The 25,574-nt window shown below is 57.4% G+C and overlaps 1 protein-coding gene across 1 annotated transcript; it reads left to right on the forward strand.

The window, feature by feature from the left end:
* The first annotated feature begins 392 nt into the window (after nt 1-392).
* On the forward strand, nt 393-22,948 carry PARVG (parvin gamma). The gene is made up of 13 exons (XM_082849568.1): nt 393-443; nt 2,189-2,283; nt 3,873-3,937; nt 5,255-5,357; nt 5,916-6,056; nt 6,870-6,985; nt 8,149-8,204; nt 10,977-10,999; nt 13,111-13,169; nt 13,392-13,460; nt 15,509-15,610; nt 22,143-22,215; nt 22,690-22,948. The coding sequence occupies exons 2-13, from the start codon at nt 2,205-2,207 to the stop codon at nt 22,797-22,799; spliced, it is 996 nt and encodes a 331-aa protein (XP_082705694.1). The 5' UTR covers nt 393-443; nt 2,189-2,204; the 3' UTR covers nt 22,800-22,948.
* The last annotated feature ends 2,626 nt before the right edge of the window (nt 22,949-25,574 follow it).

Below are 25,574 nucleotides of genomic sequence, written 5' to 3' on the forward strand. Positions count from 1 at the left end.
ACCGCGAGTCCAGCTAGTAGAGGCTCCCGCGTGGTCCAGGAGAGAGGCTGGGGGCGGGGAGCTAGAGCTGACAGTCCGCTGATGGTGGGCCTGGGGGAAGCCGACTCCCAGCCTCTGGCCTCAGGAACTGGCTTGGTTTGCGTACCGGGGAGGCGAGAGGGAGAGAAGGAGGTGTGGCTGGGCCCCAGGGGCAGAGCTTTCCGGTGGGGCTGCAGCGGCTTCGCTTTCAGAGCATCAGGCCCTACGGCCCCGGCAAGGAGGAAGCTCCGTGCAGACGCGGCCCGGCAGGCCCGGCAGAAGCCACAGGCCCTGGAGGAAGTGAGCTTCTTGCCCCTGCGGGGCCCCCGCCGCCCTAGGGAACCCGGAAGCTGTTTTGGTTTGGAATCCGGGGACCACTGTTCGCGCTCCGTGGCCTTCGTTTCCTGGCGTGGAGGAAGCAGCAGGTGAGTCCTCGCCTCTGGGCCTTTCTGCTGGGCCGTCTGAGCTCACACGGAGGGAGGGCTCCGAGGGGCCTCGTGGAAACGGAGCCCAGAGAGCACAGGCTTAGCTGAGCCGCCACCGGGAGGGAGCCTGCAAGGCAGCCCTCTCGCCACCCAGGCTTAGAGGCGGCCGTCCCTCCCGCCCCGGAGGCCCAGACAGCCAGGAGGGCACTGGCCCACCTCTCGTGTAGCCAGGCCAAGAGTCTCCCTTTCCACCCTGTCATCTCCCCTAAGCTTCATCCGATGTGTTGGGGAGAGAAAGGCAAGCCCCAGTCTCCAGATGAAGAAACAGAGGCCCAGGTCAGGGAAGGGGCTGCCCGGGGCTGCTGATGGCTGGAGGCCGCTCCCAGCTCTGCGTCCACTCAGTTGCCTTTGGCAAGCATCGAGTCCAGCCCCTCCTTGTAAGGAAATATCAGGACCAGAGAGGGGAGGGTATTTGCCCAAAGTCACACAGCCAGAATGAGGAGCTGCCAGCCTGGAACCCAATCCCTCGACCTCCAGGCCAAGTTCTTTCCTCTCCTCTGGCCACACCCTGTGAACCGAATCCCCTCCAAAAGGAAGCTTGGGGATACGGGGGATGGAGTTGGCCCAGTGGCTGTGTTCTCCCGCTCCCACAGTTTAGGGCAGGACGGAGCCAGTGCCCCAGTGTCCCCAGGCTGGCTGCCAGCGTGACAGGGTGGCTACAGCCCTGCGAAGGCTTCCGTGTCTCCGCAGCTCTGCACCCTGCCGCTCCAGCCAGGCCTCCCCGGGGCTGGAGCTGACCACCAGCTTCTGCTGCATGAGGGCCCTGCCCCAAATGTCCGCTTGGGGTTGGGGGTGCTGGGGAAGACCCAGGGGCAGGAGAGAAAGTGGGAGGGCAGGGCCCTCAGCCGAGCAGGAGAGGAAATGAGTCCAGGGGACCAGGAAGGAGGTTCTGAATCTGCCGGGCCCGGGGGGAGCCTGGCCCCTGCCCCCGGCAAGGACGAAGAAGGGTACCTGTGGGCTCTGGGAATGCTGGCGAGCAAAGAGATCCCCAAACCACCACGACAGGCCGGGGTGACAAGCCCCGTTGTGGAGAACCTCGCTTAGAATTGGGGCCAGGCAGGGCCAGGCCACCCCCTGAGAGCCCAGCCTGCACCCCAGTCCCGTCCACTCACTCACAGTCTGCGGTGCCTCTGTGTCCCCCCGACTCAGGCGCAGGGCCCAGAGAGGACAGGCCTGCCGTCCCCCAACCCCGCGCCCGCAGGAGCTCCTGGTCTGCAGATGTCACCCATCGGTGTGTTCACCGCAACCAACCATAGCAGCTCCATGCGGCCTGCCCAGATTTCCCCCTGGAGCTCAGCCCGAGGGTCTTCTAGATCCATGAAGCTCTGAGAAGTGGGCTGCTCCCTTGGTCCTACTGCCCAGGGTGGGTGGGCTTCCCGTGTGCTGTAGTGGGGCCATGGGCTGGCCGCCCTGCACCTGACCAAGGACCCCATCTCCCGGCCAAGCCTTTGCCCAGGTCGGGACCTCAGTCGCTGCCTTTCTCCGCACCTGCGTCCTGCAGGAATCGGCTCCGAGCTTCCCGCTCACCAGGGGCCCCGTCCCTTTGCCCAGGCAGCGCGGTGACTTGTCCATCCAAATTCAGCTCCCACCCTCTCTCTCCCTGTGCCTCCTGGTCTGGAGGAAACGACACACAGAGTGAGTTTAGAGTGACTCGGAGGGTGATGTCCTGTTTCCTGCATCCCCAGGGCCGGCAAGGCAGTGATGGAGCCGGAGTCTCTCTACAACCTGCTGCAGCTCCCCGGGAGGGTGGACCAAGCGGCCGGGGTGACACTCTCACAAGGTGCCGTGCCAGCGGGGGATGGGGGCAGGATCTGCATTGTAAGAACCGAACAAGCCGTGCTGGGTACTGCATTGCTTTGCTAAGTTGTCAGCTGGACACCCGGTTCTGTCCAGCCTCTGCCTCTGCCTCCTGCTTTATACTTGACCCCCTGCTTCTGGAACCTTCCACAGAGTTATCCCTGTCTCCCACATAACCGCACATCTCCAATCAGGATACTGATTGCTGTGTGTGCCCACTCTGGGCTGGGCCTGTGCTGAGAACTTCTTATACACAGCATCTCACCTATTACTCTGAGGGTGGGTGTTTTTACCTCCTTTTTACGGACAAGGAAACTGAGGCACAGGGAGTAACGTAGCAGAGCACCAAGTCCAGGGTCGCAGGGCCGGCTCCGTTAACTGGCGCTCTCGGTTTATAAGTGGTTTCAGGTTGGAAAGCATCATAAGGAAAGTTGCAGTTCGGGTGGTGGGGCTTCGTGATTTGAAAAAATATTTATGTTTTGTTTTAGAGGTGGTTTAGAGATACTGAGAGTTCTGGCAGGCAGAGCTGGAACATGGTGTGATTCCGAGTGGCAAGAAATCTGCTGCAGGGAAGGGCCACAGCCACTCACACGCTTGCTGGCTCTCTCCCCAGGCGTCTGTCAAGGGCCCGCCCTCCTCTCGTCAGAACACACGGGGCTGGGTGGTACGCAGAGGTTTTCAGAACGTCTAGACGTCTCCAGCTGGGCCACGTGAACACAGAGGCAATGCATTTTGTGGATTTGGGCACGGCTGCCCCACCTGGTGGCTCAGTTTCCCACCCCATCCTTTGGGACTCGGTTCCAGAGGTCCCCCTTGGCCCTGACCCTTGTGGGTTCTGAGGTTCTTAAACTTGCGGGAGATGCTGAAACAGGTCTTGGGGCTCATAGGACGAGCCTGGCAGCCTCAGTGTCGTGCCCATATGGGGGAGCCAGACAGATGCCGGTGGACTCTGTCCTGGCCCCTTGGAGCCCGGGAATCTGGGCTCATCTGAGCCGTGGCTCCTTCGTATATATGTGAGTAGAGTTGCCAGGTAAACAGAGGATGCCCAGTTAAATGTGAATTCCAGATAGACAAGAAATAGTTTTCGACTTTAAGTATGTTCTCAAAATATAGATGCTGCAGTGTCTGAGGATGAGCTGGTGTTCATGAGGGAAATGTGGCGGGGGGGAAGGGCATTGGGGGGAGGCTGGAAGAGCATGGGCAAAGGAAGAGAGGTGCAGAGGATGAGGCGTGTCCGGGAAATCAATCTCTTTGGATGTTTGGTGCTCAGGGTGTGTGTGTGTGTGTGTGTGTGTCTGTGTGTGTCTCTGTGTGCGAGTGCGTGTGTATGTATGTGTGCCTGTGTGTTTATGACTGCGTGTGTCTGTGTGTGTGGGTGCATGTGTCTGTGCACCTGTGTGTTTGTACATGTGTGTGCAGGTATGTGTGTGTGAGTGAACTTGTATGCACGTGTGTGTGCATGTGTGTGTGTGCGTGTGAAGCAGCGCGACGGATTTCCTCTTGTGGTCCAGGTGCCAGCTCTGGGGGCGGCCTGCAGGGTCCCCAGGCACATATGCTCATCTCTGCTTCCAGGAGAAAAGAAGAAGTTCCTGCCACCCACTTCCAGGAAGGATCCCAAACTTGAAGAACTGCAAAAGGTGTGGCATCCTTCTCTGAGCCTCTTTCTCTGGAGGAGTCTTCTTGTCTCCCTGGGGTGGGGACCGCAGCCCGCCCCCTCCCCTCCCCGACCTCAGGCTGTGGGTGGCGATCCCGCCGGCCCCTGGGAGACTTGCTGAGCGGCTGCGTGAAGGGATATTTATTGAGAACCGACTGTGCGCCTTTACGTACATGATCCCAGCAAACTTCACGGCAGTGGATAGGGATCTGTTGTCACCTGCATCCCAGGGAGCAGATAGTGAGGCTCGGAGAAGTGACCTGGCCTGTGGGGGACACATAGCTGGCCAGTGACAGAGCTGGGATTTGACCCAGGTTGTTGGCCCCCAATCTCGTGCTCCTTCTCTGGCTCAGCTGCCCAGGGCAGAGGACAGCTGGCGAAGTGGGCAGGTATAGGCATGCATCACCCACTTCTTGGTACTCTTCTTGGCTGTAGGACCAGCTGGACACAGGCTTGGGACCTCCATTTTCCTCTGTCCTACTTCTGTAGTCTCCGTGGGGCCTTTCTGTTGCCTCCTCCAAGGAGGCCTCCTGGCCTGCACCACCTTTGACCCCCTAGAGGATTTGTGGCCCATTTTCCATCCTTTTCTTCTTCCCTCCCATTCTGTCCATCCCCCCATCTACTTTTCCCTCTGCTGCGCCCTGGGACACAGAGGAAAACCTGGCGGCGCGCTGACACTTCATCTTAGTTTGGGTTCCTCCAGAAGCTGATCCTGAACTAAAGATTCAGGTGCAAATATTGAGTCGGAAGGTAATCGCAGGAGACAAGGAAGGGGAGCAGGGACGTAAGACAGGTGGGAAGGAGACACCCGGGATGGATGATGGAGCAGGTGATGGTTGTCGGAGCTCAAGCGGCTGGGAACCGTTGGGAGCCAGTGTGGAGAGGACACCTTGGAGTCTTGCTGCTGGGGCAGAGGAGCTGGGGTGTTTATCCACCAAGTCCCGTGTAGCTCGGGCTGCTCCCTTAAAGGGATGGGGGGCTGCTTCTCTGCACTTCTGACTTCCAGGGACAGCCCTCGGCCTTTGCTGCAGTTTGCGGGAGGGGGCGGGTCACCAGCGCCCACGTATTACCAAAAGCTTACACAGAACAAACAATAGCCCGTAGTGGTCAGGTCTTCAGGAGCCCGGAGCAGGCCCCTGACTCAGCCTGGGAGATCGGAGCAGGCTTCCCAGAGGAGGTGATGCTTTTCCTGGCCTTGAAGGACGGGTAGGAGTTGGCTGGTGGGAGGAGGGCAGAGCTGAGCCTGGTGAGAGGCCGGGTGAGGAGTGGCCCCGGGCCAGCTGTCACTCGGGGCCCACAGGTGCTGACGGAGTGGATCAATGCTAAGCTCCTGCCCGAGCACATCGTGGTCCGCAGCCTGGAGGAGGATATTTTCGATGGACTCATCCTGCACCACCTTTTCCGTAAGTGGCTGCTTCCAAAGCTGGGCAGTCCCGGAGGGCTGGGTGGTCCCGACTCCCCTGGGGCCTGCCCAGTGCCCTCTGCGGTGCCCTTCGCAGATTGGCTGCAGGACAGTCCCACGAGCTACGGCTTCCTGAGCCCTTGCCACGGAGCAGGTGCAGTTAATCCGCAGAACAACTCTGTCCTGTGACTATGCCCGTTTTACAGACCAGGAAACTGAGCTCTGGGAGGCCTGGTACCTTGTCCAAGGTCTCACTGTGAAGAAAGTAGGGGAGCCAGGGGTCTCGGCTTTAGCCACTGGGCCACCCTGCCCCACAGGAATGAGGAACGTGTTGATGTGTGGGAGGCTGGGGGTGGGGGGCACAGGAATGGTCAACGTGAGGTCAGCCCGGGACAGTCTCACCCCATCATGCAGCCTGTGTGGCCCCTGAGGAAGGGCAGCACCCTGCCTCCCTGGAGGAAGCAGACTAGCTGTGGGTCCCCTGCAGGGGCCCCAACTGTCCCCCCCGGCCAGCTGTTCCCACCCTCTCTCTCCCTCTTACTCCTTCCCCTGCCCTCAGAGAAGCTGACTGGAGTCAAGCTGGACGTGGAGGAAATCGCCTTGACCGCGGCTAGCCAGAGACGCAAGCTCGCCGTGGTCCTGGAGGCCGCCGGCCAGAGCCTGCAGGTGGAGGAGCCTCAGGCCCAGTGGAGCGTGGAGAGTGCGTGGGGCTGGTGTCAGGGAGGGGGCGGGCAGAGCCCCAGCCTCCTACTCGGGCTGCGGGGGGTGCTGCCTTGAAGCACAGCACGAGGGTGATGGAACGCAGCCTTGTCCATAACGCGGCCACTGCTTACTGAGTTCCGAGCATCACACGCGCCCTCATCTGCCTCGTCAGAGGGGCACTAACCATCCTGCTTCATTAATTTAGCTAAGTTGCATCTGCAGTGCCTGCTCGTAAGAAATGAGGGTGTGCAAAGCCCCACCCCGCTGACCATTTGGTATGGTTTCCTGCCATTCCAACCTCTACATCTTCCCCATTTTCCAGATGAGAAAACTGAGGCCAAGAGACACTGAATAGCTTCACCAAGGTCGGGTGGTGAGGATGCAACAGTTTTCAAACCCGGTTTTTGTTGGGTCCCCTGCCGCTACCTTCGCCACATTCAATAACTGATGTTTGTAATGTTGGCCCCGAATCAGGTCGCATTCAGCTTAAATCTAACAATTTGTTCACCCAGGGCCCTGCTGTAGGACATCTAGCTGTTTAAACAGCACTGCAGTGAACATCTGTGTGTTAAAATCCCCGTCCACAGGGCAGATTGTGCCCTTGGGCTGTACTTGCAGAAGAGGGATGACTGGGGCAAAGTGTGACTATTTTTAGGTTCCGTATGTAGATCTCCGGACCTCTGCTCTCCTGAAGGCTGGACGCAGAGCTCCTTGGCCTGCAGAGGGTGGTTGTGACGATAAGGAACCCACCACGTGGCCCCAGGTTGGGTCGTCCCCCGGGGCTCTGACCTTGTGCCCCCTCCCCTCCCAGGCATCTTCAACAAGGACCTGCTGGCCACCCTGCATCTCCTCGTGGCCCTGGCCAAGTGCTTCCAGCCGGACCTGTCCCTCCCGACCAATGTCAAGGTGGAGGTGATCATCATGGAGGTAAGGCGCAGGGCGCCGCAGGATGCCTGCCTGCTGGCTGAACATCTCGGGGCCGTATCGCCACACCCTGGATGGGGGCGTGCTGCACGGGGCGGGGGCTGAACTGGGGTGAGTTCCAGGGAGCCATGAGAAACACCAAATCCCACCAGGACAGCAGTGGGGGGTTGGGCTGGAGCTGTGGGCGGGAGATGCTGAGTCCAGTGAGGCCACGAGGAGGTCTGTGTGGGCCGGCCAGTCCCACTTACTCAGCAGACGGCACCTACCTGAGGCATCACGAAGGTCCTGGCTGGCGGCAACCACATGGGCCATAAGCGGCCATCTGTTCACGGCCTTTCTGGAGTCTTCGCAACACTGGGCCACAGCCACTGCCCTCTCACTGCGATGGTCTCATCCCTCGACAGATGGGTGTGACGAAGGTTCCAGGGACCTTTCTGGGTTTCTCCACCCGTGGGGTGCTCCCTGTCTAGCATGTGCAGGACTTCTGCTGCAGCTGATGCCCCGGGAGTCCATGCTTTCTCTCTCAGACAGACCCCGGGCACCAGAAACAGGCCCCACCTGCTTCCGCTCTCCGCTCTCCCCTCCCCCAGCCCCTGGGTACCTGGGGAGCAGCCGGCTTCCCTTGACCCCACCCGACAGAACACGCTGAGTCCAGCCAAACTCAGGAGAATGCTGTCTTACTTGTTCAAAACAATTGACTTGAATTCTCCACTGAGCAGTGCCATGGCTTTGTCTTCACGTATGTAAATCAGAGGTGACTTCATTCCTTCATGCATTCACCCCTCATTCATTCACTCACTCATTCACTCATTCACCCACCCACCCACTCACTCATTCATTCATTCACCCACTCATTCATTTGTTATTCAGATGAACACGTGTCCATTGATACCCTGTGAGCCAGGCACTGGGCAGACTTTGGGGATACCTGGGGAACGAGGCAGACGCGGTCCCCATCCTCGTGGGGCTCAAGGCCTGTGGGAAGAAGGACAATTAAGCTGGCCCCAGTGGTGAGGGCTGCCCAGGAGGCCCCCTTGAGGAGCGGATGAGGCAGAGCAAACTGGGTCCCTTGGGGCTGCTTTGGCCACTACAGTCTCCTCTCGTGGCAGGCGTGGTCCTAGAATTTTCTGTGGTTCCCCCTTTCCATCCTCTTTTCTGTTTCCTAGAGCACCAAGAGTGGCCTGAAATCGGAGATGTCGGTGGAGCAACTCACTGAGTGCGGGTGAGGGAGGGACCAGGGGCGGAGCCTGGGGCCGGGGGCGGGGCAGACCTGCCTGACCTTCTTGGGAGGGGCCCTCACTCTGCCCACCGCCCTAATTGCCGCGGGGCCCGCATTGGCCCTCACCGGGCTCGCCCTCCACTCTCCGCAAAGCCCGGCAAAACAGGCAGAGCTGGGGGCGGAAGGGGCTGTGGCCCTCGGTCATGAGGTCACACTGCAGGCACTGGGGGCCAGGAGGGACCCGGAAACTGGGGTCTCTGGACCCCAACCCCAGGCTGGTTTCCTAACACCCGGAGCCGGGTGCTGCCGGGAAGCCTTACCCTCATCCATGGCAGGGAGATTCCGCAGCCGGGCGTGAAACTTCCAACCGGTGCCAGGAGGCAAGGGCGCAGAGGGCTCACTCATACCACCAGTGTTTAGTGAGCACCTACTGTATACGGGGTGGGGCTGGGACCTGGAGTGCCCGGGTCCGCCAGCTGTCGGCCTTTCGCCTGTCCGCGCACGCGGGACACCAGAGGTCGATCCGCCAATGAGCTCTCCCCTCTGCCTCGACACCCACCTGCACAGCATGTGCTTCGTGGCAGAGCTGGAAACACTCACATCGGGACGAGGGCCGGGCACGTGCGCTCCGCAACAAGAGAGCCGCAGAGTCCCGGGGTCTGGGAGAAGCAGGGGCTCCCATTAGGCATCTCTGAACTGCAGGCCGCAGTTCAACCTTTAGAAGGGCCTTAGCAGTGCGGGACCAGGCTGGCCTATGGACTAAACTCCTGACTGCCTGGGTGGTAAAGGAAACCATCCATGTACCTCGTACCCCCGACCCAAGCCCTCAACACCCCAGCTGCGTTGTCTCTCCAGGGAGACATGGCTGTCTTGCATTCCTGGACTCCCTTTCGTTGCAGATTGTAACTGGCCCCAGCCAAGGGTCCCTCCCTCCTGCCACCCGTAGGCTCACACTTCCGGGCACCTGCCAGGTCCCTGCCCCGTTCCCTGGGTGGGAGCCCAGCCCTGCTGCAGGCCCCTGGGATGCTTGTTCTGCCCTGTGAATTGTAGAATCTTGACTGGGTACAGGCAGAATGTTTCTCATCTTTGCAAAGTTGCAAGAGCTGCGGAGCGGCCCTGGCTCTCCCTGCCGGGTGGTATTTCTCCAGACCCTGCCACGTGTGGCTGGCTAGCTTCCCCACTTCGCAGCCCACCCCGGTCTGGGCCAAAGGTCTTTCCGGTTTTGGTCTAAGAGTGGGCTCCTTTTGAAGGAAAGTTGTGGATTCTCCTTTCCGGTCTAACACTTACTGAAGGCCTACTGTGTGCAGGGCACTGGGCTGTCTCAGCTCCCTTAACCCATTTTATCCTCAGCAACCCCAGCTGGGTGAGTTCAGTTCTCTTCTGCTCACAGGCTGGGCAGCCAGCCCTACCTGGACTGAAATCCCAGATCAGCCATGTCTGAGCTGTGTTCCCTTGGACAAGTCACTCCCCCTCTCTGAGCTTCTTCACGCCTCTGATAAAGGGGGACCCGTGCCTACTTTTTGGGGCTGCTGTGAGAGTTATAGGTGATGTAGGTGAGGGGACCTTCCCCCTCCTGTATGCCCCCAGCCCTGAGGTCCTTCCGGTCTACGGCTCCTGGATGTTCACTGAGGATGGGGTGGGGGGAAGGGCTCAAACCTCTGCCAGTCGATGACGGTAAGGTCTGTGGTCCAGGCGGTGAGCCGAGCATGGCCAAGGGCGGAGGAAGCAGAGCGCTGCTGGTCCCTCCTGCCAGCGGGGCCCGTGCACTCGTCGGCCCATTTACCCTCCCAAGGTCACCCTGGGAGGAGGGGTTGTCCCCCCGTCGAACCACCACAGCCCCACCCCGACTCTGGGAGGCTAAATGACCTCCCTGTCGCCCAGCCGCTGAGCGGCTCTGCGCGGGGCCCTGTCAAGGCTGAAGTTCAGGCTCCGTGTTTGGGGAACTTGAGAGCGAGGGTGCAGTTAGCGGTCACGGGCGCTGCACCCCTTCTCCCTTCATAGCCCTAAAATCACCCTTCTCAGCCTCTGATGAGCTCGGAAATGTCTGTGAGGGCAGCACAGGGACGTGTGCCCCTCCTGGCAGCTGCCCCCGTGCTGAGCTCTCCACCCCCCAGGGCCACGGTCGGAGGGGCCGCCGGCTCTCCAGGGAGAGTTCGGCCTACTTGGGGCCCAGAACCTTGCTTCTAGGAGGTGCGCTGGGGCGGAAAATTTAGCAACAAAGTCAAAGAAAAACCACTCAAAAACAATAAAAAGGGAGTGAAAGAAGCCAGGCACTAGAGAGGACATACGATTTCATTCCATAGATGAACAGACAAAATGAAAGGCCAACAAGACAGATCAGAGCAGTGGTAACCTTGTGGGGTGTAATGGGATGGGGGAGCACATTGGGGGTGCTAGGAAAGTTCTGTGCCTTGTTGGGGGTGGTGATTCCACACGCGTGTGCATGTATAAACATGCACCAGCTCTAAAGTTAGGATGTGTGTGTTTTTATTGTGTGTGTAATATGCCCCCCGCAAACTAACACAGCAACCACGAAAAGGACACAGTCCAGACACTTCTAGGTGTGGGAGCCTCAGGGGAAGGTTTGAAGCTCGTTTGCCATTTGCTTTTCACGAGGGCCCTGCCTGCTTACAGAGCTGCCAGGAGAAAGCAGCTGGCCAGTTTCTTTGTCAACCTTCCCACGGCCGGGTCTTGTCGTATGAAGAGATTACAGGTTTGAGGATGGTTTTTTTAACCATGTGTTTCCTTTTCCCCCCCCTACAATTTTCCCTTTAGCACAGACAAGGACCAACCTTCGAGTGAGTACTTTCCTAATTTAGGGAATCTTTTTCTGCTGGATACGTGTGGGGACAAACGTGTCATGATGACAGGTTGATCACTGGGTGTGCTCACGGTTCCTTTGTGGTCTGCTGTGGGTATCTCGAGCCCTCTTGTCCGTTTGTCCCTCCTTCTGTCTGTCCGTCCGTGGATCTGGCTGTTGCTTCTTAGGATACCGCTCACGTGGGTAGAGAGATTTATAATTCCCATCAGCAGCAGCTATGGAGTGTTCAGTGTGTGGGCTCTGGAGCCAGGCAACCTGGGCTCAAACACTAATTCCCCCATTTATTAGCCACGTGAACTTGGGCGAGTGTCTGAACCGGTCTGTGCCTCAGTTTCCTCATCTGTAAAATGGGATTAATAATGGCACCCACCTCTTAGAATGGTGGTGAGGGTGAAGAGATACCTTGTGAGTGTGCTTAGCACAGAGTAAGTGCTTAATAGTGATTGTTCGCTAATTTAGCTGCTACTTTTGTGACAGAGATCTTCACCAATCAACTGATTAACCCAGCCTTTCCTTCTTCATTCATTCATTCCTTAGTCAGTCTGCCTGGCCAGTTGGTCATCCATCCATCCTTATACCAATCCATCTATCCATCCATATACCAATCCATTCATCTATTCATCCATCCATTCACCCACCCATCCATCCATCCACCCATCCACCCATTCATCATCCTTCCATCCATCCATCCATCCATCCATCCATCCATCCATCCATCCATCTTAACATTACTTTTCCTCCTTGAACCTTACCCACTTGGGACGAAGAGCTGTATGGGCAAGGGATTCTCACCTGCCGAGGAGGAAATAGCGACCTGTGAGGGGCTTCTGAGAACAGGGGCTGAGAAAGGTTGAGTGGGGAAAGGGAGGAGAGGGGAGGCACGAGGGAGGCTGGTCGGATGGCTGTGTGTGCGTGTGTGGAGGGGCCGCCGGAGGACACAGGGGTCGCCCAGGGAGCAGTGTTTGTTAGGGGGCTGCATGAGGCTGGGTCACACAACGAGGGGCAGGGCCACGGAAACGGGCTTCCTTAAAACCATTTCTAGCACGTCCGTCCCGTTCTGGCCTGTGCCATCCGCATGCACATTGGCCTCTGAATTCCTGGCTCCTTCAGGGACACAATTTCACTGACCACAGGCCAAGGGGTCTGGGAGGGACCACAGGTGTTTCCACCATGTTTATTGGTTTATGGGGCATTTTAACGTGCATGACGCTATCTGGTGCTACTCTTCCCCCTTCACTAATGAGGGAACTGAGGCACAGAGAGGGGAAGTGACTCGTTCAGAGTCACACAGCAGCTGATTGGCAGAATTAAGAGGGAAATTCTTCTACTCGTTTGGGTATTCAGTGCCTGTGGAGCATTCTCCCCAGGGGAAGGTGAAGAGCTGCATAGCTGTGAACAGTAGGAATGCAGCTTGTGGGAAAAGGACATTAGTCTGAGGACTTGGCATCTCTGAGGCTGGACCCGTGGCCTGAGCTGCTAAGATGCAGCTCCCTGGGCATGACTCAGCTACTGAGGGCGCTGGTCTTTTGTGCGCTGTAGCAAAGTTCAGACTCTCTGGGAGGGCTGGGTGCCCTTATTCTGCCAATCCACAAACGCTGCGGAGGAGACCGCTGGGCCAAGAGTCAGTGCGGGGCTGGTTCCTGCTCAGCCACCCATGGCAGTTCCCGTGGGCTTGTGGGTGGACCAGGGAACCAGCAGGAGGCAGGGCAAGTTCCCAGAGGAAGGGATGGTGTCTGCGGCAGGAAAGACGACCATTTATTTAAGTCCTGCTGTGTGCCCAGCCACCATCACAAGTGTGTTATCTGCCCCCAGACAGGATATTTACAGTGATCCCACCTAGTAGTTATTATCAGCCGTACTTTACAGAGGAGGAAAACAAGGCACAGAGAGGGGAGGCGATTCTCTCCAGGCCACACAGCCAGGGGAGCAGTGACTCTGACCCAGACCTGTTCTTTAATTCAAGAACCTTGAGATAAAACTACATCTCCCTCGAGACTGGTTATTCTGAGAAACTTTGGTGGAAAAAAGTCCCTGTTTGGCCCAAAGATAATAGCATCGTAATGAGGTGTTTAATGGATCTGTCTGCAGAGGACGTCTTTGATGAATTATTTAAGCTGGCTCCGGAGAAAGTGAACGCTGTGAAAGAGGTAAGAGAGGTCACAGTTCCAAGAGTACCTCCTGCCACCCGCCCACCCACCGCCCACCCGCCTTGAGTCTGGGGGTGGGAGTGGGGCAAAGGGAAAGGGATCGGGTCCTCACTCTGCAACTGCTGTGCGCCGGGTGCCGTGCGGGGGGCCTTTTTGTGACCCCAAGCGGGAAGGTCGCAAACCCGAGCTGGGGACCTGGGGCCTTTGTTCTTCCCTGGGTAGGCCATAGTGAACTTCGTCAACCAGAAGCTGGACCGCCTGGGCCTGTCCGTGCAGAATCTGGACACCCAGGTAGGGACTCAGCTGCAGGGTCTGGGGCAGGGAAGGGGCAAGGGGAGGGGGTTCCACAGGGCACTGGGAGCCTGGGCCCATCCTATGTGGCCTGGCGTGTGTCACCTCTTGGAACCTTGGGTCCTCCTCTCCAGTGGGGATGTTGCTGGTAGGCGGTACTGCCAATCGGGCACGACGGGGATCCTGTGAAGTGGGGATCTCAGCGTTTGTCTACGCTGTTATTACTTTTCATTGTAAAATAACTAGTTTTCAGCTTTTTTCAAAATTAATCTTGGTCTATCCAACCCCAAGACTCAAAGCACATGAGGTTTCCCTAACTGCATTCGCTCGCAGCGTTTATTAGGTTGTGCCGTGTGCCAGGAGGGGTTGTAGGTGCCGACACAGCCCCGTGTCTGCGGACTCCCTGAGTTGCCTGGCCCACTGTTCTGGGGCAGGAACAGAGTCTTAGGAGGTCAGCCTTCCCCAGTGGGTCGTGGCCTGCCACGAGGATGCTGTGCCCTGTGGTTTCCCTCAACACAGTGGGGCGCAGAGAAGCTGTGAAGCTCATTGCCGGCCCAGGGCCTTCAGGGCAGCAACGGAGCCTGCTGCACCCTGGGCGCATTAACTGGGCGTGGTGGTGCAGGCGTCGGGCCACGTGGGTTTTGCTCGCACAGCATGACTGGGGGCAGGTGGTGAGGTCAGGTCTGGTCACTGGAGCAGCTGATGTCTCAGGCATAGCCTGACATTAGCCAGCGGGGAATGGGGTAGATATACCCCTGTGCCTGGTAGCTAAAGCCGATACAGCCCTCACCACGTGCCCGGCCCTGAGCAAAGTGCTTTGCGTGCATTAACTCACTGACTCCTCCCAACAAACTCTTTAGGTGGGAACTGATACTACCCCATTTTACAGATGAGGACATTAAGCCCAGGGAGGTTAATTAACTTGTCCAAGGTCACACAGTGATTAACTGGTGGACCTGGGATTTGAACCCAGGTCGCTGAGGCCAGAGTTTGTGCTCCATCGCCACCTCGCACGGCGGCCATGTGAGAAGTCTGTGTGTGACGTGGTGTGGTGACACTGCAGGGTGGAGATAGCAGATGGTCACGTGTTGCTTCTGGGCTCTGAGGGCGCCTCCTCCACCTTAGCTGTGTGGCTTTGGACCTGGACTTCTCTCAACCTCAGGCTCCTCTTTTTTGAAAATGGGTGCAGGGATACCAACCTCAGAGAACTGTGAGTAAGAAATGAGATGATGTGTATTACCCGGCACACTGTCTACGCATAATAAACAATACATTTGTGGCTCTATTGTATTTTATGTGGGGATAAACAAGGTGATTTCTTAGGTTTACAGTCTACCCGTTTCATCTTTATCTCTCCCTTGGTAAAATAACGACATTTGGAGAATAATGGCACATGTGAGGATGCTATTTCGACTGCTGGATAAAAGGGGATATTAAAGTCCCTGGTATTTTGGTGGTATTACCAGGGAATATGCCAAACTAATAGCATCAGAACAGACCTAATATGAGGAAATTCCATTAAGGACTTCGCGTGGTGCCTTTTCCTCCAACATTCAATCTTGTGTTTTGTGTCTTTGAAGAGATTGAATACGATTATATTAGCATATGATGTGCTGGTGCTAGGGTGACAGCTTTATCTGTGAACATACAGACAAAACAGACCAATACAAATGTGGCCGCCAGCAAAATGAGCCCGGTGTGCTGTTCTCTGCCTTTTCCTGATGGAATTATTTTATACTTAACTCTGTTTCCGCCTGGGCTTCTGTAGCTCATGGAACAGTATGTGGTTTAAAAAATGATTTGAAGCTATTTTACAGAAGATGTAAAAATAGCTCATTTTATTGAGCACATGCTCTGTGCTAGGCAACCAATAACTGCTTTACACCTGCTGCTGTTTACAACAACTCTGCGAGGTCAGGGCGTCGTCCCCGTTTCTCAAAAAGGAACCTGAGGCTCAGAGAGCTTGTGTGACTTCCGCAGGGTCACACAGCCTGTAAAAGGCAGAGGGGATCCTCCAGGCTATCTGCCTCCCATTCCCTCCTTTGTAGTTTGCAGATGGAGTCATCTTACTCTTGCTGATTGGACAACTGGAAGGCTTCTTCCTGCACTTGAAGGAATTCTATCTCACTCCCAAATCTCCTGCGGAAATGGTAAGTTTTCCAAAGATTTTCCTCAGGGGTCTACCTCTAGGTAGACAGAGCTAGGAAATTGGCATGATCAGTCATTATTTATTCACTTCCAGGTGAAGTAAGGGTGATGGGAAACTTTGTTTGTCCATATGTCTGCCCATCCATCCAGCAGCCTCACCCATAGACCCTCACACCTATCCACTGACTTATTCATTCACTCATCCACCCAATTCATCCACCCATTCACCTGCCTGCACATCCATTCATCCATCCGTCCATCCATCCACCTGCCCATCCATCCACCCATCCGTCCATCCATCTATCCACCCATCCATCCACCTGCCCATCCATCCATGCATCCACCTGCCCATCCACCCATCCATCTACCTGACCATCCACCCACCCATCCATCCACCCACCCATCCACCCACCCATCCATCCACCCACCCATCCGTCCATCCATCCATCCACCCATCCGTCCATCCATCTATCCACCCATCCATCCACCTGCCCATCCACCCATCCATCCACCTGCCCATCCATCCATGCATCCACCTGCCCATCCACCCATCCATCCATCCATCCATCTACCTGACCATCTATCCTTCCATCCACCCACCCATCCACCTGCCCATCCATCCACCCACCCATCCACCCATCCATCCACCCACCCATCCACCTGCCCATCCATCCATCCATCCACCTGCCCATCCATCATCTACCTGTCCGCCCACCCATTCACCCATGCACCGGATCCATCATTTTCTGAGGTCCTCTTGGCATCAGGCCCCGTGGGCCATAAAGACAATCCAACACAGCTGCTGCTTTTGAGGACGGCTCGCTCTCCACCCGCTGGACCCTCAGTGGTGTGCGGTGTTCTAGGGCTGTGATGAAGTGCCCCGGCTCGTGGTGGGCGGGCCGGTGCGGGGCCTGAGAGAAAGCGTGGTTAGCAGGATCCGCAGCAGCCAGGAGAGGCCTTGCGTGAGAGGTGGCCATGAAATTGTCTAGGGCTGGGTTCGCAGCGTGAACCAGGGAGGGCACCCCCAGGGGAAGGGAGCAGAGTCAGCCAAGGCTCGGATGTGGCAGGGCTTCTGGCCCTGTGGGGGTCAGGAGTTCCCATGTGGACCCTGGAGTCTGGGGGGCTGACTGGGAGATGGCTGCGTTAGTCCAGGCGGAGGGCTCTGGTCTCTGCCTGCACCTCAGGCTTTTTGCCCCTAAAATGTGCTCACAGCCCCTGCCCTGCCACCCCTCAGACCACAGGGGCATGTGGTCCCTGGTCCCCCAGACCCGCCCAGGACCCCAGGTGGCCAGCTTCTCTCTGTCTGCACCAGGGTCCCAGGGATGGCTCAGCGGCAACCCAGGGTAGGAGGGCACCCTTTCACCCCTCCACAGAGAGGGGACACCAGGCAGGGCTGGGTGCCAGTTCCCAGTGCCAGCCTTGGGGAGTTTCTGGGAAAAGGAAAGATTTTGGTCCCCTTTGATGTGCCCATGGCCCTGGGGCTGGTTCAAACCTCAAGGCCTGCCTGGGGTTGGGGGGTGAGCCTGTACACCCTTGACCCTGGCCCAGTTCCAGTTTCGATCTCTGCCTGGCCCCCACACATCCGCAGCCCTGTCTGTCCCTGCTTCTGGCCGCAAGCCTGACCTACCCAGTTCCCTGCCGAATGTTCCAGGCCCGCCTTCCCAGCCTGCCTAACCCCCAGCCGCAGCCTCACTGCCCGCCTGTGCTCCTTACTTGGCCTGGGCCTCTGGCATCTCCAGACCTTCCCCAGGCCGTTCTCTAGGCCCATCCTGCTTCCTGCTTTGCTTCAACCCCTTAGCCGGGTGGTCGGCTCTGACCACCTTATCCCCTCTGAGCTCTTGGGCATCCTATGGGGCCCCGAACCATGGCTACTCTCACGTTCTCTTGGAGTTCCTACCTGCCTCCGGCCTCACCTGGCCCTTTACCCCACTTCTCCCTCACTCCATACCCCTGCGAGGGAGGCAGGGCAGGGTTGCATCTCCATTTTACAGAGGGGAAAACTGAGGCTTTGGGACATGCCCAGGGCCATCCAGCTACTCAGTGGCAGGTCTGACACCAGGACTGGCCACCCAACCCTCAGCCCACATTTCCCCCTTTGCAGCAGGAAGATGCCATCTTTGTGGGCATCATCTCCACCTTCCCAGGAGGCAGGGGGGCTCTTGACTTGAAGATCGATTTGGGGCTCAGATTCCCAAGAGCTGAGAAGCAAACAGGCTAGAGCAGGGCAGTGTTTGTAGCTCTAGTGGTGGTAGAAACAGTGGTCAACACTTCCTAAGTTCTTGTCCTTCACCAGGCACTGTATTAATCAGCTATTGCCACGAAAATGCTGTGTAACAAACCACCCAAACAACCAGTGGCTTGAAACTGCAATCCTTCATCCTCAAGGATCTGCGGGTCGGCCGGGTTCGGCTGCTCTAGGCTTGGCGGGGCTCCGCCACTCGTGCGGGATGGGATGGGCGTCAGGCCACCTAGGCTGGGGTCACTGGGGCGGTCCAGCTCTGTGCCACACGCTTCTCATCCTCCTCCTGAGACTGGCAGTGAGCCTGGCATGGTGTTTTCACGGCAACCGCGGGGACACAGAGACAAAGCAGAACACACGAGGTGCAGGCTCAGACCTGGGGTGCTGTCACCTCCTCTTTATCCTCTTGGCCAGAGGAGGCCCTGCGGCCTTGGTGCGGAGGCAGGAGAGCCCTGTGGTGTGCGGTGCAGAGACGATGCAGAACTGGGCCCAGGGAGGCGCTCGCCTCCCTGGATGAACTTGCTAATTCCTCCCCACATCGGGCCTCTGAGTAGGAACTATTCCCCATCCCCATCTTGCTCTGGGGAAACTGAGTTCAGAGAGAGCTAGTAAGCTGGTCAGGAGCACACCACTAGTTAGGGTCGAGGTCAGACTGGCATCAAGGCTTGTCCGTCTCCAAAGCCAGAGCCGCCTCCTTGCGTCCTTCCGGGGGAGCCAGGGGGAGCCCCATGGGAGATGGGGGCGGGGTGGTGGGCCCAGAAGGAGGCTCGCCCGGAGCTGCAGGGACGGGGGGCTTAGGTGGGTCAGAGTGAGGCTGAGACCGTGGCACTGACCTTCATCCACAAGGCAGGAGGCCCACGTGTGATGAGGGTGGGAGGATGGAGACGGGCAGGTCACACGCGGACCCCCTGGGGACGAGGGGCTCAGAGCAGCACAGGGGTCCCCTCTCTGTTACTCAGGTGTTGGAGATGTCACACCTGAGTAATGGGATGTCAAGGTGTGATCACTATTTGCTCACCTCCAACCCCTAGTTAGTTACAAGCCAGGGACAAACGTCCCGACTTCCAAGGCCCCTGTGTGCAGGCAGCCTGCCAACTCCACCGGCTTCAGGACCGGCTTCAGGACCGGCTTCCAAAGATGAAACACAATCTATGTGGGGGGAAGGAAGCAGCATCTCAGCTCAGACCCCGAGGATGCGTTTGTATGGACTATTGTAGGAAACCTCAGCCGCAGGAATGTGTAATAAAAATGCCGAGGAAGTCATTAGCAGAAGAGCAGGAACAGCGGCCTTTCCAAGGAATTGTTTCCTCTGCAGCGTGGCCTCTGGCCATTGAATTTCTCCTTATCAGACCTTCTTTGCCAACGGCGTCTACGTGAGGTTGCCGTTCCCTGAGGGAAGAGGCGTCCGGGTGGAGGAGAGAGGCGGTCATTTTCTCTGCGGAAATGAAAGCACGGGGCCAAGAGTCTCTGGCTTCCTCCTACATGCAATTACTTCTCCCCGGGACGATTTGAATGCATCCTTCTTGGTCGTAACCTTCTCTCAGCTCCATACTTTCATCATCTCAAACTGTGCGCGGAAGAAAAATGATGCTTTGGGTGGAGCGTGGTGGGATCAGGCTGGAGCCTGGGGCAGCTGCTCCTGGTCAGACTGGGCATCGCCGAGGAGTGTGACTCATAGAAACAAGTGCGATCACCACCCTAGTTGATGGCAGCAATTCTCACATTCCACGAGGGCAGGCAGTGGGTCTGGGTTTGCCCCTGTTGCGTGGCCAGCGCATAGTAGATGCTCAATAATTTATTTTTATTTTTATTTTTTTTGCGGTACGTGGGCCTCTCACTGTTGTGGCCTCTCCCGTTGAGGAGCACAGGCTCCGGGCGCGCAGGCTCAGCAGCCATGGCTCACGGGCCCAGCCGCTCCGCGGCACGTGGGATCTTCCCGGACCGGGGCATGAACCCGCGTCCCCTGCATCGGCAGGCGGACTCTCAACCACTGCGCCACCAGGGAAGCCCAATAAATATTTTTTAAATAAGTGAAGAAAGTCTTTCCAAGACACTGGTCCCGTGAGCTGCTCTGTGACAAATGGATCCTACGGTCAAGTCACCTGGGAAAACATGCACAGTCTTGAAGGCTCATGACACACCAAAACATATTCAAGGCTCTGAGAAGTCCTGCAGTGGGGGATTTCCATATAACTTTGTCGAAGCCAATGTTTCCCAAAGCTGTTTGGCTTTCTGCACCCTGGACCACGCTGTGGGGATGCGGGCTTAGAGGGCGAGCGCATCAAAGGCAGGGCTGCGAGGCGGGGGAACCCAGCCCGGGTGTCTCGTTCTCACTCTGACATTTACTTTCTGTGCGCCCTGTCAATAGTGTTCATGATGAGAATGAGAATAATAGCAACAGCTGTAACCCTCATTTTCCAGAATTTTCCAGTCGGGGGAAGACTTGGGGGCAAAGCACGGGACGAGCAGTGGAGGTCTTAGCCCCTCCCTCTGAGGTTTGCTTCCACCTGGTCTGGACATCCCCAGGGCTGTGTCTCACCTGCTTGGGAGCACTGGCACCTGTGACAACCTTGGTTTCTTCTTCTTGACGGGCTCTAGAGGGGCCAGCCCTGCTGGGCCAGTGACCCAGCCTCTGCCACTCTCTCTCTTGCATGTCGGACCCAGCTCAGTGCCTCTGTCCATCTGATGCTCCATCATCTCTCCCCCGTGGAGAAGGGCTCTGCTCGCTGCCTTCCAGATCCCCGTGGTCCCCGCACGGCCACCAGCTGCCATGGAGGACTCTGGCCCCTTGCCCGGGATGCGGCAGGAGTCCTTGACGTGGGTGGGACATGCTCCCCCTGCCCCTGCCCTGTGCCCTCGGCCCAGGACTGCGACCTGCCCCTTTCCCTCTCAGACAGAGTTCTTTCTCGGGGGCTTCAGGCCCTCCTAACGCCTCACTTCCCGACGCTTGTAGGAGCCCGGACAGCTGGAATTTGCAGGGAAGCCCTGGCTCTGCCTTTATTATTCCACGTTCAGGTCTTGCCTTGTGGTTCCAATCGTGTGTCCACCATCACACTTGGATCCACACGGCAGCTTGGAAAGGCCTCTGGAAGATGCACTGTTCCCCTTGTACAGATGAGGGGACAAAGGCCCAGGCAGGACATGTGCCTTGTCTGACCTGTGACTTGTGACCTAGTGGGGCGGGTGCACGGACATCTAACCTAGATCTGCCCAGACCCACCAGGAGGTGACTGCAGGCGGCCTAGGCAGGGCGGCCTCCTCGATGGGCCTGGCTCATCTGCTGCTCTGCCAGCCGGGTCTCTGGGTCCCTGGCTAGGTTGCCATGGGAACTGCCTGGCCTGTGTGAAGCGGGCTCTGGGGCTGGTATGGTCGGCAGATGGGGAGGGAAGGGAGCAGCACGGCTGGCCACCAGTCTGGGACATCCAGTCAGCACGGTGGGCCTGAGACCTTTGAAGGAAGGACCTGCTTGAGGTGCCAGTGAGTCGGGGACTCAGCCAGCTTTATCCCTGCCTCGTCCTGCCTTGCCCCACGCCCTCTTTTTTACCACACCAGCCTGCTGCCCCAAGGAGAAGGGCAGGGGTCTTTCCGGTGGGGTCTGAGAAACTAGCTGTGAAAAGGCAGGGCTCCACTAACAGAGGGGCGGCTCTGAGCCAAGGGCTGATGGGGCTCCCCAGGGCCCCTCACCCAGGGTCCTGTATCGGGGAGATGGTGGAGACCCCACTTTGCAGGGAGCAAGTGGAGGGCCCGAGGCACCAAGGGGCTTGCTTGAGGCTCCCCAGGACCGAGAGGGGATCCGAACCTGGGTGGGCCTGACTCTGGCCCGGGGAATTCTCAGTGCTGGGAGTGGTGTCTCAGGTGCCAGCCCAGGCAGAGGGGTGGCACAAAGGGTAGGCACCTGGGTAGAGGTAGCTCCTCCAGCCCCCAGTCTGCTTTGCAGGCGTCTGGTTCCGACACTTTCCGTCTTGTGAGTTCAGATGAGCCCTGTGGCCACTCTGAACGTCGGTCTCCTCATCAATGCTTTACCCATGGACCTCAGCTCTCTGTTCCTGAGGGAGTCTCTATTGCTCACGGGTTTTGGGGCTGCTTCGGAAAAGATCAGGATGAACCCATGCTCCCTTCCCTGGTTAGTCCCCTCACCTGGCAGGACTCACCCCCAGGTGTCACCTCCACCAGGAAGCCTTCCCTGATCCCTGGGCTGGGTGCCTTCCTCAGGGACTGCCTTTCCCACTAGAGGTGGCCTCCTTGCTGCATGATGGGTCATCGTGCTGACACCTGATGGGGTCTTGTCATTGTAGCTACACAACGTCACCCTGGCCCTGGAGCTGCTGAAAGATGAAGACCTTCTCAATCACCCTGTGAGCCCCGAAGGTGAGTGCGGGGCCCTCGTGGGCAGCCAGCCTCGGGCGAGCGCCACAGAGCGGGGCACGGGGCGTGGGGACAGCCGTGTGTTGGTACAGCCTCTTGCCTGGCGTTTGCTGAGTTTTCCTAGGAGGAGCACTGTGTCCACAGCCCCTACCCACGCCAGTGGAGGATGGTCCTGGGGAGAGGAGATGGGGGACTGAGGTCCCTGGGGATGGGCTGTCCGGAGGGCTGAGGCCTGGAGGAGTTGCAGTGTTGGGGGCCCCACAAGAGGGTGCCGGGTAGGAGAAGGAGGTAGCACGCCCTGTGCTGGGTCCTGGGACTCATGCCTAGCTTGACCGACTGTCCTGGTTTGCAGGGGCCTCTCCAGGGTTTAGCCTGAAGGCCTGTGTCCCAGGGAAGCCCTTGGTCCCGGGCAAAGGTGGACGGTTGGCCACCCCCTGCCCAGGCCTGAACCCTGCCCTGCTCTCCCCTGGCCCGCAGACATCGTGAACAAGGACACCAAGAGCACGCTGCGAGTCCTCTACGGCCTGTTTCGCAAGCACAAGCTGAAAGACAGCACGGACGGGGAGCCCCTGGAATCCCCCAATTAACCGTCACAGCCCCCAAAATCTGCTTCTCAGAGCCTGCCTGCCAGCCCCAGCTGGAGGTCCTGAGGGCCGCAGAGGGATCTCCTCACCGTCCAGCCAGCCCCTGGGCCTCCCACTCTTACCCTGTGTGTCTGCGGCACGCCCCAGCCCCCCTTCCCTCTCCGCTCTTTCCATCTGTCTGAATATCTTTGAACTCACTAAGCGTGGATTCGTTCTGAGCCAACCTCTGGCCTCGCTCAGTTTCTTTTAACAAATGTATTTCTGGGAGGGATTTGGGGAGCCTGCCGTTGTCCTGGGAAGGGCCCCGCTAAATGTACATGAGTATGAGCTGACCCCCGCCTCCGCACGCAGCCTCTCTCCCCACAGGGTGGGTGTGGGAGGGGCTCTTGTCCCTGAGGCCACCCCTGGGGTAGCCGAGAGCCCAGCGGTGCTGACCTTCACTGGGGCCGAGGGTCCCGCCCTGGAGCAGGACCGCCCCTCAGGTGTTGACCTGACGGCGGAGACCCGCCTGCCCACGCTCAGCTACTGCAGCCCGCCCGCCTCTCGAGTCGGGTGGTGGCCCCAGCATCACCCTCCAGAGGCAGGAGCCCTAAGTGGCTCCAAAGCCAGGCCGCTGTGCCCCTCGGGAAAGTCAGTTCAGTTACTTTTCAGAGGAACCGTGGCCCAGGCCCAGCCCTATGGCCGCGATGGTGAGCTTTGCCCAAAAGTCACAGAGAAGACGTCTTTGTGGCTGATTAGTGGGTCAGATCGTCTCCTAGTCGGTCCCCAAGGAGCTGCTGCGTGTGTGTGTGTGTGTGTGTGTGTGTGTCTGTCTGTCTGTCTGTCTCTGTCTCTCTCCAGCGAGACCCAGCACTTGCTGCATACATTTCTCAAAGCAAAAGTCCCTGTGGAAGGATTGAACAGGGATTCCCAGAGCTGACATCAGATGGGCACCAGCCTGGAGGAAGCAGGGTGGGCAGGGCTGGGGGTAGGGAGGGTCCACAGGGGAGGGCGGGGTGGTGGACCCTGGCTGGTGCTGGGCTCCTTCCTGCTCTCCCAGCTCCAAGCCCCTGTGGAGGACAGAGCCTACTAGGTCTGGGGTTGCCTTGGATTGGGGGAGGGGCTTTGGGGCAGGGGCCCGGCAGGGGCCAGGCCATCTTTGCCAGACCAGCTGTTGGAGAGTGGAGAACGTCCTGCCTACAGGGAGGGACATAAGGAACCCTTGGAGCTGGTGTCTGAGTGTGAGAGAGTCTCAGAGTGGTCTTCCCTCCAACCCACCCGCCATCCACATGCTCCCCTTACCTCCTGATTCACAGATAATTAGGTGTAGATGAGACCATGAGGATGGGGCCCCTGTGATGGGATTAGAGTCATTATAAGAAAAGAGAGATCAGAGCTCTCTCTCTGCCATGTGAGGACACAGCAAGAAGGTGGCCATCTGCAAACCAGGAAGAGGGCCCCCACCAGGCACCAAATCATCTGGCACCTTGATCTTGGCCTTCCCAGATACCAGAACTGTGAGCAATAAATGTCTGTTTTTAAAGACACCCAGTCTATGGTATTTTATTATAGTAGCCAGAGCTGCCTAACACGGATTTTCAATACCATTAGTCATTAGGGAAATAAAGTTAAAACCACAATGAGATCTCACTATACACCCCCTAGAATGGCTACATTGAAAAACTGACAATAGCAAGTGTTGACAAGGATGTGGAGCAATTAGAATTCTCATACATTGCTGGTGGGAATGCAAAATGGTACATTTACTTTGGAAAACATTTTGGCAACTTCTTATAAAGTGATACAAACACTCACCATATGACCCAGCCATTTCACTGTTAGGTATTTATCCAAGAAAAATGAGAACATATGTCTACACAAAGGCTTAGACATGATTAGCTGTACTATTCATAAAAACCGAAGACTAGGAAGAGCCCACATGTCCATCGCCAGCAAAGGCGTAAACAAATTAGAATGTGTCTATATAATGGGCTTCTGCTTAGCGACGAAGAGGAAAGGGTGTTGATACAAAACAGCCTGGATGCTCTCAACAACATAGGCTAAGTGAAGGAAATGAGACACACAGGGCTACACGTTTATAAGAAATTCTAGAAGAGGCGAAACCCCGGTAGGGGCAGGAGGGACCTTTGGGGTGATGGGAATGTTGTGGTTACGTGACGGTCCACGTGTGTCAAAACTCATCAAATCGTACACTGAATGGGAAAATTTACCTCTTGTAAATTATTCCTCAACAGAGCTACAAAAATCAATTTGAATTTTTTTTCTGATTTGCTGTCAAACTGAACAAGGGTGAGGATGGCCAACCTTCGGGGGGAGGGCTATGGAAGACAGGGAGCCACGACCCCCGGGATGGGGGGGCCTTGATTTCATGCTTTCAGGGAGCCTGGTATGAAGACGGAAAGTGGGGCCTCGGGGGGTGCGACCTCTTATGAGTGCGGAGATTTGAGCCTGTTGAAATGCTCACAGGGAGGGTGCAGAAGAGAAAAGATGAAACGTGAGCGGGAGAATCTTACTGGAGGGAGGTACCTGGGCAGGTGACAGGAGCTGGGCTCCAGGTACAGGGAGGGGTACCTGGGACGGGGGGCCGCTGGGAGAGGGGGGGACATGGGAGCAGAGAGAGAGAGAGAGCCCACCTAGTGCCCAGCTGCATGCCTGTCGGGGATTGTCACGGCCTTTCGATGTCCTCTTTATCCTTTTGTAACATCTCTTGCTCTGAAATCTACTTTGATTTTAGACTTTAAATTTACTTTATTTTTTTACTTGGAATCAGATGTTAAA

The sequence above is a fragment of the Leucopleurus acutus genome (assembly GCF_964270905.1).
Source record: "Leucopleurus acutus genome assembly, chromosome: 11".
Classification (NCBI taxonomy): Eukaryota; Metazoa; Chordata; class Mammalia; order Artiodactyla; family Delphinidae; genus Leucopleurus; species Leucopleurus acutus.

Bases quoted from the DNA above. Each gene is read 5' to 3' on its own strand.
- PARVG (XM_082849568.1), top strand. From the start codon at position 2,205: ATGGAGCCGGAGTCTCTCTACAACCTGCTGCAGCTCCCCGGGAGGGTG. The intron at 6,986-8,148 runs GTAAGGCGCAGG...TCTGTTTCCTAG, and splicing joins TGGAGGTGATCATCATGGAG to AGCACCAAGAGTGGCCTGAA. The intron at 11,000-13,110 runs GTGAGTACTTTC...ATCTGTCTGCAG, and splicing joins AGACAAGGACCAACCTTCGA to AGGACGTCTTTGATGAATTA.